This window comes from Garra rufa, chromosome 14 (assembly GCF_049309525.1).
Source record: "Garra rufa chromosome 14, GarRuf1.0, whole genome shotgun sequence".
NCBI lineage: Eukaryota > Metazoa > Chordata > Actinopteri > Cypriniformes > Cyprinidae > Garra > Garra rufa.
Window position 1 is genome coordinate 26,723,709 of NC_133374.1, and position 14,676 is coordinate 26,738,384.

At 37.7% G+C, this 14,676-nt stretch overlaps 1 protein-coding gene across 3 annotated transcripts in view; it reads right to left on the reverse strand.

Moving 5' to 3' along the window:
* Positions 1-11,101: 11,101 nt before the first annotated feature.
* Positions 11,102-14,676, reverse strand: part of snx19b (sorting nexin 19b) — a 50,025-nt gene continuing 46,450 nt past the window's right edge. For 2 of the 3 annotated variants that reach the window (XM_073817588.1, XM_073817587.1), the window contains exon 13: positions 11,102-13,545. In XM_073817588.1, coding sequence (XP_073673689.1) covers positions 13,422-13,545 — 124 coding nt within the window. In that variant the 3' untranslated portion in view covers positions 11,102-13,421. The remainder of the gene's footprint in view (positions 13,546-14,676) is intronic. The other variant, XM_073817586.1, reaches the window with a different exon arrangement.

Sequence of the window (14,676 nt, forward strand, 5' to 3'; positions counted from 1 at the left end):
TCACGCAGTTTATCAAGAATAATTGTATTTCAAAGCGGCTTGCCGCCAGCCGGCCGCGGTCCATTAGACGGAGGCAACCGCCAAAGAAAATGAAGCAGTCGGCCCGCCGGCTTTTCGCCGGCGGCATCTTGCAAGAAATGGGAGTGACGTATTCGGCGGCAAACGTTTCATCCCCGCCAGCAGGACGCACCTATAGCCGACAGCTTAGGGCCAGCGGCAAAAAGAAGCCGTGCGGATATTTTTTGCTAGCTGGGTATATATCGTTGTAGCTTCTGTGTAGTCGCCTGAACATAATCAAACGCATAGCAAAAGATTCGTGACAGTTTCGTTTTTGTTCTGGATTCAGTGCTCTGCTGCCACACTGGAGCACACTCGCCACCATCTGGACAGGAGTGGGAATTACAGCTACAAATTACAATAGATCATCCTCAGTGTCATCTGTCAAAGTGACGGACGGCCTTCAGATTTTTCTGTCATTGCTAAAAACAATTCCGTCAATGACGGACAATTTTCAGTTAACGTGACCTCTGTTGTAAATTTATATTGCACTTAAAGGGGTCATATGATGTTACTAAAAAGAGTATTATGTGTATTTGGTATAATGAAATGTGTTTATGCGGTTTGAGGTTCAAAAAACACATTATTTTCTACATACTGTACATTATTGTTGCTCCTCTCTGCCCCGCCTTTCTGAAACGCTTCGATTTTTATCAAAACTCATTGTTGATGGAAAGCGAAGTGTTCTCTAATTGGCCAGCTATCTGGTGCATTGTGATTGGCCAAATACCTCAAGCTTGTGAAGAAAATGTTACGCCTCTTATCATGTTTTGATGCTGTTTCTCGGCGCGACGAGACAAAAACAATAAAACACATTTTTAATGAGGCATTTGTTACATCCAGTGGGGACATAACTACTGATTATAAAGACTCATACGGTCTTTTACGCATAAACAACCCCATGTTTGCATTTTCGATTGTAGAATGAGAAACAACAAGCACTACACTACACTGCTCAAAACTTGTGTTTGAATAGTTAGTAGCAAATTCTTTAAATATGAAAACATACTTACAGGCAGTACCATCAGTCAGAAGCGCAGACTGTCCTTGCAACATTGGAATTGGCCCACTTTATAGCCTTAACCCTTTGTGCACAGCTGCCATTGTAAGCTGCTCTCCCAGGTTTAGGAAACAGTAAAATATGCAGCACCCACTCGAATATTTGCATTATACTGTGCCGAAACAGTGTTGTTAATATAACTTAACCACTGATTTGGAAGGCTAAACAAAGTACTTTAGCTTTCGCAATGAAACACACTGCATCTCCACAACACGGCGGCTGCAACACTACTACAGTAAAAGTTAAGGCTTCTTTATTTTTAAGAATGTATATGGAAAGAAGGGTGTTTCACGATGCCATAGAAGAACCTTTTTTGTCTAAATGGTTCCATAAAGAACCTTTAACATCTGAAGAACCTTCCTGTTTCACAAAAGGTTCTTCAGATTATTATAGGGTAAGAAAGAGATGTTTTTTTAAAGAACCTTTGACTGAATGGTTCTTTGTGGAACCAAAAATGGTTCTTCTTTGGCACCACTGTGAAGTAGCTTTAAAAAGCACCTTTATTTTTAAGAGTGTACATATGGGCGGTGATATGCAAATCTACCCACGCCGTGGGGGCATGTTTGAACGACCGTTTTAGGAAGGCGTGGCTGAGTCTCAACTTTTATAATAAATATCTCTTTGGGTTTGAGACTTTAAGCTTTGTAACGTCGGTATTACAAAATATAAGAATAAAAAGTGAATAAATCACTTGTTTTTCTAAAGACACATTGTCCAACAGTGACAACAGCAGGTAAAGTTACAGCAGGAGTCTGTATCTTTCTCGCCTCCCTTGAGCCCGCTGAGCTTTAACAAACCACCTACACTCTTAAAAATAAAAGTGCTTTAAAAGGTTCTTCATAGTGATGCCATAGAAGAACCATTTACCATTTCCGAACCATTCAGTCAAAGGTTCTTTAAAGAACCATCTATTTCTTACCTTATTACAATCTGAAGAACGTTTTTTGCCACAAAGAACCTTTTGTGAAACAGAAAGGTTCTTTAGAGGTTAAAGGTTCTTCATGGAACCATTTAGACCAAAAAGGTTCTTCTATGGCATCATGAAGTACCTTTATTTTAAGAGTGTAAAGCGTGCGGTGGCTTCCATTGCGATATGATTGGATATGACTGGTTATGTTCATCTGTAATTGGGTTATGCAATACACCCCGCCTCATTTGTTTGTGTGGGTTCCATGTTGGCAAATCAGTTTGAATTAACAATATAATGGCATTAATGGAAAGACTAATTTTAAAAAGTAAGTAAACAACTCACACACTTAGAGAACCACTTTTTATGTCAAAATAAGACTTAAAATGGACTGAAACTGAGTTTTTAGTGACTAATAATCAGCTTGGTGAAATTTAAAGTAAATCTCTTTATCTGTGACCAATATTTATGGAGATTTGATGAATGATGATCTGAAAAAGTTCTAAAACACAATTCTGAACGTAAGTTCACAAATAAAATAAACTGTTACTGCCTTGAGTTATTATGTTGGAATAAATGTAAAATGCTTAAAAACACTAAACTGATTAGATTCATTCTTGGCCTTAAATAGAATATTGTTACATTGTTACATTTACATTGTTACATTGTTAACGTAAAATTATAAAATTGATTTTTTATTTTTATTTTTCTTTCCTGATAGTGTAAGTAATGTTTATTTAACTAAGACTGTTTATTTAACTAAAGAAAATCTGACTGGGACATACAGTTATACTAAAAAATATTATTAGTGTATGTATATATATATATATATATATATATATATATATATATATATACTGTTTTTAATATACTTCTGATCAAATAAAGCTCTCAGTCTGCATTTATTTGATCCACAGCAAAAACTATTTTACTATTTAAAATAACTTTTCTATTTAAATATATTTTAAAATGTAATTTTTTTTCCTGTGATTTCAAAGCTGAATTTTTAGCATCATTACTCCAGTCACATGATCTTTCAGAAATCATTCTAATATTCTGATTTGCTGCTCAAAATTGTTTTAATTATTATTATTATTATTATTATTATTATTATGTTGAAAACAGCTGAGTAGATTTTTCTTAGTAGAAGTTTCTTTAATGAGTAGAAAGTTTAGAAGAACAGCATTTATAATAATTAAATCTTTTGTAACATTTTAAATGTCTTTATCACCACTTTTTTGATCAGTTGCTAAATAAAAGTATTAATTTCCATCATTTCTTTCAAAAAAGATTATACTGACTTCAAGCTTTTGAATGGTATAGTGTATAATGTAACAAAGCTTTTATTTCAGATATTTCTATTCATCAAAGAATCCTGAAAAATATTGACAATAATAATAATAATAAATGTTTCTTGAACAAGAAATCAGCAAATTAGAATGATTTCTGAAAGATCATGTGACACTAAAAATTGGAGTAATGATGCTGAAAATGTAGCTTTGATCACAAGAACAAATTACATTTTAAAATATATTCAAATAGAAAACAGTTATTTTAAATAGTAAAAATATTTTAAAGTTTTACTGTTTTTTCTATACTTTGGATCAAATAAAAGCAGGCTTGGTGAGCAGAGGAGGGTGGAATGGAAATGTCATCTTAACATCATTTTAAAGGTTTAAAAGCAAACGCAAAAAAGGCTAATAATTCAGAGAACATCTAGCATCATTTGTTTTAATATTTTGTTATCTTTCTAGACTTGTGATGTAAGTGTTTTGGGGTCTACGTACCGCATAGAACAGCAACTTTTACTCTTTGCTTATCCTGCCACCTTGTGGTTGGAAACCAGACTTTCTTTAAAATCCCAACAGCTCTATGGCTCCTTCTGTTGGCGGAACATGAACTTAGATAGACGAAAATCTCCACTTAGATATTATATGAATTCTGTAAATGCAAGAAAACACGTATTATATGATGAACAACCAATTGCAAGTTAAAAGACTTATTGCGTTGTGTTTTCACACTCCTTACTATATAAACATGTCAAAGACCGAAGAGCGAATGCTGAATATAAGCACTACACTGTCGCCAGGAGGCACTGTCACAGAAAACTAGGCTACATCACTATATTTCATCCCTATTACACAACAGGTACAACAAACTGTCCTTAATTATTACAAATGTATAAACCACGATTCAAAAGGACACGACAGAACCAGTCATGTGTTAAACACGTCTCGTTGGCCACGACTAAAGCCGTCGGATAACACAAACCAGAGACCAGATGAAACTTTCGTTGGCTCAACACGAGTGGCTTAATCTAACGCATACATGCTTGTATTTTGTTGCATAAGATCAGGAGAGACAAACAATAAGAAATATAAAAAATATGCATCTCATTTTGCCAAAACTAAAGCTTGTCAAATGGTCCTGGAGAATAAACGTTCAGCAAGTGGTTGCATAACCTCTGTGAAGCCATGTGTTTTCCACAAAAATGAGGATGGGCTTGAGGTTCCTGCTAATCTTCAATTATTCAACAGGCTTACAAAGAGAGAAAAAACAGAGGCCTTGTGAAATCAAATTATTACTGCATAAATATGCGTAGGGCCAAATGTTCAACATGGCCAAAATTACAAAAGGCTAAATCAATTACGAGCGTCCTTTCGTCGTTGCAGTGCAGCTTATGCTTTATTGGTTTAAACATAAGGTAAACGAACGCCAACACTAGCCAGTCTGAGCAGGATGTAACTTAATGTAGTCATTCGAAATAGTTAGAAATGACTCAAAAGACCTAAATCCTGAACCAGAAATATTCAAAGACACAATCATCAGGTTTTTCATCATCTTTACCTGCTACTCTAATGTGTTGACATTCTTGTCCTGTCTTTCCACTTTATTTTTCCCTTAAGAATGGTCTCATCCTCATTCAGCTAATTTTGCTGTACAAAACAGCTTGCTTTGCTGCTTGATATTGCAAACAATTCACAATGATTTGTAATGCAAACAGTTTTACAGTTTACTGCATGTTATTCTTCTCCTTATTTCCCTTGAGGGTTTGCACTTTCCTCATGGTATGGTTAGTTACCCGGATGCGCGGCCATATTGTAGATACTCGGTGGCAAAGATATGTACGAGCAGTATTAATTAAGATATTAGCCTAATATCCCTGCTGAAAACAAAGTTTAAACCAGCCTAGGCTGGTTGGCTGGTCTTAGCTGGTGGTCTCCCAGCCTGATCAGCTAAGACCAGCTTGACCAGGCTGGAAAAGTGGCCAAAACTTCTCTAAAACCAGCCTGCTGACCAGCTAAAAACAACCAACCAGCCTAGACTAGTTTTAGCTTTTTTTCGGCAGGGATTTCACCTGTAGCCTACCTGGTCGAAAATTATAAGAACAAACACAAATGATGTCAAGATTCTTGCTCTGGAAATCCTGGTTCAGTTTGGCCAACCACAAATGCCTTCTGTTCCTCAGACAGTTTTAGCACTCTTCTTCTTGATTTGAACTTTTGGCAGTCTGTAGTACTCCAAATGTTTTTCCCAGTCAGGGGTGTGCTTCCCAAAAGCATCGTTAGCTAACTATGGTATCCCTGCTGAAAAAAAAAAACAGCTAAAACCAGGTCTACCAGTCTGGTTTTACGTCAGCAGGCTGGTTTTAGAGGGGTTTTGGCCACTTTCCCAGCCTGGCCAGGCTAACTACCAGCTAAAACCAGCCTGGCCAGCCTGGCCAAGCTGGGAGACCAGCTAAAACCAGCTACTTCTACCTTAAACCAGCTAATACCAGCCAACCAGTCTAAGCTGGTTTTAGCTGTTTTTTTCAGCAGGGTTAGTTCCATTGAACTCTATTGGTAACGACGGAACTTGCGACCATGGTTGCTTTCGGGAAACGCACCCCTGAACGATTAGATTACCCCAAAACATGACAATAATTGACCATTTTCAGCAGCAATAATCAGCAAAATATGCGAGTTTCATTTGGTTCAGTGACACCAATAAAGCAAATTGATGATGCGTCGTGAAAACCCTCTATAGCAGATAATGAAGTCTCGCCCATAACTTATTACAAAAATAAAAGTTGCAATAATATTTTACAATATTACTGTATTTTTGACCAAATAAACACAGCATTGGCGAACATTAGAGACTCACAGCTTTGGTCACCACTGACTTTAAAGGTGCCATAGAATGCATTGATACAATATTTTAAATTGTTCTCTGATATCTACACAGAAGGTATATGGCATAGGAAAGGGCACAAATTCTCCAGAAACGGTTTTACAGGTCCATTTACAACCCTAGGATTTGCCCCTAGAAAGAAATGGTCTGTTATTGCCTTATTTGGAAGATTCCTGAATAATAATGATGAGCTCTTCTCTGATTGGCTGTTTCACAGAGCGGCTCATTTCAGTAGTTTGCACATGGAGGAAAATATATATTTAATCAGGGAGCTCGAACCGCCATTAATATGCGGTTCATTGAAACTGCCATTTTGAATTTACGATCATTGTACTTTCACTTTTGTGATCGCATGTGCTCTGTGTAACGTTATACTGCAGCAGCAGTACTTACCACATAAGTTTAGATGCTTGTTAGTGATGCTCAGGATCTGTAAATCATTCGCCATCGTCTGCGCAGTCATCTCTCCAGCGCTCCGTTTATGTGGTAAGTGAAATCTTATGTACTGCAATATAACAGGCTATTACTGCTAACAGTAAGCTAACCATGTCCCTTGAGTGGCTCGCCTTATTTGTTTTCCTTGCCTTTCTGAGTAAGTTACAGACACTAACCATCCCTGCACTTAACATCTCCTGCACAACCTGGAACATAACATTTATTCCCGTGATCTGCCATTTTCGCTATTGTCCTCGCTTTGTTTTTTTCATGATAGCCTAGCTGCAGAACTTCTGATGATACGGCTATGCAAATGTTGGGGGCGTAACTATTAACAATCGCGGCTATTACGTAATAGTCGCTGTTATGTTAGGATTAGCCTATTTTTCAGCAAACACCAGATTTATATAAGGAGGAAACAATGGTGTTTGAGACTCACAGTATGTTATGCCAGTGTACAGAACTATTATTCAATACAGTTTTGCATTCTATTGCACCTTTAACGTTTTTGTTTATTCAATTAAACAATTGAGAAATTTGTGTTTTTCACTTTACTTGGTTGAACCTACAATCATTTAGCTACCAAACATATTTTAATGACAGGGCCACATTACACCACTATAAATTCAATGAGAAGCTAATTCATAACGGTTTTATTTCTCAAACATGCTGTGAACATTGAATACTGACAGTGTGGTCCTCATAACAGGCCAGCTTCTTCCACTAAGCAAGATGTCACTGATGATGACTAAGTCTAAAGTGAACAGTTCCAGGTCTGTAGCACCTCAGGAAACATTGCTGTGCTCTGCGGTTTAACATCATGGTATTACTACTCTGTTGAGGGTTTCCTAATATTTGTAGGAAACGCTTGTGGGTATGAAATGGCATATAAACACATATAACAATGCACAGGCCAAAAGAACATGGTTCAAGGTTTTTGTAAGCAAAATAATTAAGATACTATTGAAATTGGTCATTTGTATTTACATGTCAGATGTGTTTACTTTAAATACTTTAAAAAGACATTCAAAACTAATATGAAAACAAGCTTGATCTTCTCACTTGATTCAAGCATTGGGGATCTTGATGTTTGTTTGTTTGTTTGTTTGTTTTTTCCATTACAGCAACATCACTAGTTCCTGAATAAAGCACAGAAGAATCATTAATCTTTTAAAATTCCACTTTGTCTGAGATCAGGTTGAAATATGATTTCTGTTATTAAGTGCCAACATCCTTTTAAGAGCACTTGAACTGTTTATGTGTCAGCTTGCCTGTAAGTGAGCCAGTAGCACTCAGGGTTGGCCAGTTAAAATACATTTTGGATACGTATGCAAGTATAAGAGAGGGCTACATAATGCATAATGATATTTGGTGCCTGTTCACTAAATGAGGTCATGCATGTTAACAGCTTAAAGAGTTTCCTTTTGATATCATATAATAAAGTGGAAGTTTGCATTCAAAGACAATAACAAATAATACATTTAAGAGTTACACGTTAATACACAGTTTAACACATTAAAACATAAATAAAACTAGATAGTTTTAGAACGACAGACATACATACAGATAGATAAATTGAATGACAGACAGGGAGATATTGTTTGTGTTTAGTGCACACTGTTAACATAGACTTGGATACCCTGTGCTTATTATTTTATATTAAAAAAACTTTGTGTGTCTTCTTCATCTTTGGAACTTTAAGATGGTGACAGAACAACTAACCGCAAAATGGATTTTGCAGCACAGTTAACTGCTTTGGCCCAAAGTGGCCCCAGCTTTATGGAAGCGGTAGTTTTTGGCTCATCATTGGATAAAGAGACATTAAAATTGCTGTTTTGGATTGGGGCGAATTATCATCACCCAACAGACCTCCCAGACACCCAAGGACTTTGCTGTCATTAAGTGTATGGAGAGTATCTAGCTCCGATCTGTGACACAGCCAGAGTCAGAGCTACAGAGATTTTACCAGAGACCCACCAGGACCACCGGGGAAGGAGATCATCCACCCACCACGGGTGAGAAGCCTGTGAGGACAGTGACAACCATCGCCCCATAGGCAATGCCTCGATGTGAGTCTGGCAGAGGGAATTTTAAGTTGGACATGGAACACTGGTTAAGTGACTAGGAAATGAAGGTAGACTGGTCTGCCTCTGGATTCTTTCTGCACTGTGTCTTTGTCGCCATCAAAATCTTAACCAGTCCAGATTCTTCGTCATCACTAGTCATCCATCTCTGCAGGCTCCTTTTAGTCCCTCAACTCCACTATCAGCCCACCCAAGCAGCCTTGAACCACCATGGGGCCTCCGGTCCCATGATCTGCCCTGGAGAGTCAACCAGTGGGCTCCGCCTCAATCCAAGCCTGTCACTCCACCTCGGCCCATCAACTAGTCGGCTCCTCCTTGGCTTATCGGCCCTTCGGCTTCCTTACGGCTCCTCCGGACTTCTTCGTCCTGCTGGCTCCACCTCCGTCACACCTTGTCCCTTCACCCCTACTGCTTCACTTGCACTGCCGTCCCTGCAGTCCTCCAGCACACAGGCTCCACTTCGGTCCATAGACCAGTCAGCTCTGCTTTGGCTTCTTGCCCCTTCGGTTCCACCTGGGACCATCTTCCTCATGGCTCCTTGGGACTCCCTCGTCCTGCCAGCTCCACCTCGGTCAGTCGCCACTCTGCCATCACCACGGACTTCCGGGCCTTCCAGCTACACCTTGTCCCTCCACCCCTATGGCTCTGCCGGGCTCCTCCTTCCCTCCGGCTCCACCTCTGTCCTCACTTGCACCACCGTCCCCTCAGTCCTCCGGCACCCAGACTCCACCTCGGCCGTTCGTCACTGTGGCTCAAGCTCGGTCCGTGGACCAATCAGCTCCGCTTTGGCTTCTTGGCCCTTAAGCTCCACCTGGGACCGTCTTCCTTATGGCTCCTCTGGACTCCCTTGTCGTGCCAGCTCCATCTTAGTCAGTCATCACTCTGCCATCACTATGGACTTCCAGACTTTTGGCTACGCCTCATCCCTCCACCTCTATGGCTCTGTCGGGCTCCTCCTTCCCTCCGTCTCCACCTCTGGCTTCACTTTGGTCCGTGGACCAGTCAGATTCTTGCCCCTTCGACTTCACCTGGGACTGTCGTCCTTCTCTTCTGGACTCGTCCTACTGGCTCCACATTGTTCAGTTATCACTCTGCCATCTCCACGGTCTTCCAGGCCTTCAGCTATGGCTCGTCCGTCCAACCGTCAGGCTCCTCCAGCTCTGTCTTTGTCCTTGTTTGCACTACCGTCACTGCAGTCCTCCAGCACCCAGGCTCCACCTCTGGCACTCGTTGCCGTGGCTTCACCTCAGTCCATAGACCAGTCAGCTCCGCTTTGCCTTTATGCCCCCTCAAATCCACCAGGGACCGGCTGCCTTACAGTTCTTGCAGACTCCCTTGTCCTGCTGGCTTTACCTTGGTCAGTCATCACTCGGACATCACCAAGTACCTCCAGGTGGCTCCACCACAGTCTCCTGGATCCTCAGCACCAGTTACTGTCTTCAGCTCTACAGCTACACCTGGGTCTCCACCTCCTTTGACTCAGTCTCTATTGCTCATCCCCATGGTGTCATCTCCAATATAGCTCTTCCCTCCCTCAACCCCACCTTTGGCCTCTGTCATGGCTTTGCTCTGGGTCTACTCGACCTGGCCACTCCAACCATCAGTCCGTCTGCCTGCGTTTCTCCAGCTCTTTATCTACTGCTCATCCTCCTTAAAAACCACTTCATTCTCTGCATCACGGTGTGAGGCAGCACCTTTTCTAAAGGGGGGAATAATGTCACATTTACGTTTAAATAGTTTCATTGTCATGGACTATTAGTTTGTTTCTCATCACTTTCCTGTTTCCTTTGTTTTGTTCCCACCACTCATCAGTTTCCATGGACACTCAGTCTTCGCAGCCATTTGTCATTTCGATTAATCATCTGTTTATTTAAGTTCCTCTTAGTTATTTGTCCATTGCTGGTTGTTGTTTGTGTTTAGTGCACACTGTTACATGGACTTGGATACCCTGTGCTTATTCTTTTATTAAAAAACCTTTGTGCGGGCTTGAGTCTTTTTCATCTTTGCAACCTTAAGAGTGAAGACAGATAGATAGATAAATAGACAGACTACAGATGTTTCTCTCTTCATCAGTGATTGGTGTAGTGATGCATTAGTAGGATTTATTAGGTTGTATTTTGTTGTGACAGGGATCAGTGATTTTTAAGGTAAAGGGTCATGACTACTCGCTCTTAAGACTCGCCAACTTGCCAAACTCATTTTGTCGATCTCTAAAATTAGGCCCAGATACTTGATCTGATTTCAATAATCCGACCTCTCTTTGTTAATCCATTTCTGTTGATTTTGGAGACCTTTTTTTCCAAGGGCAAAAACTTTGAAGAAAGGTTTAGAGATGTTTTCCACCAAATTCTAGGAAATCTGGATGTTCAGCTCCAAGATATCTGTGCCTGTAATCTCATATGATGGAACACCAGCGCAGTATTATTTAGCATGAGGAGGACCTAGCATGTGAATTGTTTTGGCAAATGCTTTCTCTTGTTTTCAACTGACCATGTGGATTAATATGACACGCTGATGTTTTCACTTTAATAGTGGAAAAAACATATTAACTGGATGGAATAAAGCAGATTGACGGGTACATTAAGGTAACAGCTGTTCAAAGCAGTTGACTGCTACCAAATTCTGTTCATTCAAAATGCTTTCATTATTTTTGTGATCTTATTAAATCATTTTAATCGAGAAGTTCTGTTTCAAATTAAAGTTCACTCAACTTCAGATTTTTGACAAAATGTGGTAATCTTTATCATGTGAGGTATGCGAGGATGTAGATCATATTGCCGGAAAACAATTTTGTAATCCAAAAGTTTGACCAAAACTTAATTTACTTGAACTAAACGTGAATAAATGTGACCAAAAGAAGCAGAAACTGTTTCTCTTCACATCTTGGTAGATTTGTTTGCATCATTTAATATATATCTTGGTATGTTTTTTTGGTACCAGCTGTGCCTGTTTTAAATGCAAACTGAATCACAAGTAGGTTCGAATAAGTTAATACAAACAAGTGTAACATGCTAACCGAAAATAAGCAATTGCATTTCCTCTAAATTCAATGACAATATCAACTGCTTTATAATGTTATTTCAGTATACGTCAGAACAACATAAGGCCTACAACATACACGACCAAGATCACTTACAAAATAGTGCAACATTCAGCGCTTTAAGCACAAGTACAGTGTAACAAAGCCATTAAGCCACTGTAGTGCATACTGGGCAACAGGGCTCACAGTGCAAAACCTGAATCTAAATCTGCATGCATTGGGACGAGGCTCACACCATCATGTACAGGACCATTTTACACAACTACAAGGTAGTTTGTGCAAGCGGAATGGCAACAAAATTTGGAAATTAATTACATATTATCTTAAGGAATGACAAGGCTGTTTTTTAAGAGTCACATGTGCATCCATTTGATAGTTTTTTTTTTTTTAACTGAAATATTTATACACATTAAGGCAATTAAGACATCATCATATTGTGCTAGAATTCTAAAATAAAATGTAAACCACTATTATTAGTTATTAGAACTGAGCTGCTTTGTAATGTACATCTAAGGAAATAAACTTAAATGGATAATGTACACAAAAATGAAAATTCTGTCATTAATTACTTACCCTCACGTCATTTCAAAACCAGACCTTCATTCATCTTAACACAAATTAAGACTTTTTGATGAAACCCAAAAGCTTTCTGACCCTGCATAGACAGCAATGCAACTCTCAAGGCCTGTGCTAAAAACCGACACAGAAGAGAAGAGATTGTTGAATAAAGTTTTTTTTGTTTTCTTTGTGCACAAAAACTATTCTTGTAGCTTCATAAGAAAAGCTCTTGGATTTCATCAAAAATACCTTAATTTTTTTTTTCTAAAGATGAACGAAGGTCTTACAGGTTTGGAACGAGGGTGAGTAATTAATGACAGAATTTTCATTTTTGGGTGAACTGTCTCTTGTGCATACATAAGTAACAGAATAAGACAAATGCTTAAAACTGGCCATTTTTGCTGAATCAACATGACCTTTTCTTTTTCCGTAGAGGCTTTATGTGAGCATCTAATCACTTAATTAAAAGTTGTGAATAGAGACGTTACATTTAAAGGCTTCACAAGTTGGCTCAATGCACACAATACCGTGACACCAGAAGCAGATGTGACGAATTTCATACTTAAAGAGGAATCTTGTGGAAAATAGGCTTACTTACTTGGAGAGATAAGGCCGATACAGCCTCTAAAGCATCTCTAAAGCAAAATGATCAAGTGCATATGTGCACAAGAAGGGAATGTGTGTAAACTCAAGGTATATCAAGACCGAAAGACCGGGAACACGTAATAGGATGGTGCAGAAGTGATCTACGCGGTCCATCTGTAAGAGCTTTGCCCAAAGCTGAAGAGGGAACAAAGTGGATAAAAGTCGGAGAACTTCCGACTAATTCAGATCCGGTATGTCGGGCTTTCGAGATTGGACTTGTGGTTTGATAAAACACAAAACAGGTGGCTATTCATCAATGCTCGCCCGGATGTGCGCAGTATGTCCCAGAAACAAGGAGACCAAATTGGTGCCAGACACAAGTTGTCATGAATCCAAATCCACACTTTCTTGATTACATGTTCTTGCGTGTATTTCCACCTAACACTTTAACTGGTCACATATATACTGTTTGTATATGTGATATGCATGTATGTGTGTTTATGTCTCCAGTCCACCCCAGCACACCTATGGTGGCAGCCTCTCAGCGTTTTTGGAAAGGCTGTGCAAAAGTGTTTTCTGAAAGTCTCCGTCAGATGCCTCAGGGACTAGAAACTCAATTAGGAGATCCCAGATGCAGTACACAAGATGCCTGCAAAAAATAAACAGTCAGAGGGGGTTACAAGCACAGCCACATCCAGAACAGATACTGCATTATCAAGACCATGGGGATATTACTTTCATAACATTACTTAGAATCTCAGAAATTCAAAGCAAAGCTCTAAAGCAAATTTATATTGTTTGCAGTCATATCAAGCACGTATGACAGTAAAAACCAATGCAAATGATCACATTAAAAGTTAATTCAAGTTCAGAAATTAATCAAATTCTACATCAGAAATTATGCATTCTGTTGTAAATTGTGCACTGCAGCCTATTGATTACTATGGTAAAACACATAAAATAAAATACATTAATTAATAATAAATACATTCTGAAGTGTATTTATTCATAAATTAATAATAACATTAATGGAAATTAATTATTTAAAACAAATGAAATTAATTGAAGTAAATATTTAATGAATTGTAATAAATAAGAAAAAAAATACATTAATAAATGAATATATGAATAAATACATACTTTTAATTAATGTATTTAATTATTGTGTGTGTGTGTGTGTGTGTGTGTGTGTGTGTGTGTAACAAAAATACATGCATTTATTCATAAATTAATAATAAGAATAATAAACTACATTTAATTAAATTTATTTAATAAATAATATATTTAATAAATAATACATGAACTTACTAAATATGATTTTTTTTTTAAATTTTAATTAATATATAAATGAATAAGAAATAAATACATGAATTATTAAATGAATACAGGAATATATCATTTTAATTACAGTATTTATTTAAATGAATATGTATATGTACACACATATATATACACACACATATAATAATAATATAATTGCAGTGTAATTTATTAATAAATTAATAATATTAAATTTAATTTAATTATTTAATAAATAAATAAGAAATCAATGCATTAATTATAAATGAATACATGAAAAAAGACAATCTGTATTTATTGAAATTATATATATATATATATATATATATATATATATATATATATATATATATAATTTATACACACACACGTTTATTAATTAACAATAAATACTACTACTAATAATTACATAAAATATTACTACTAATAATAATAATAATTAAATTAATGGAATTTAATTAATAAATAATACATTAATTTA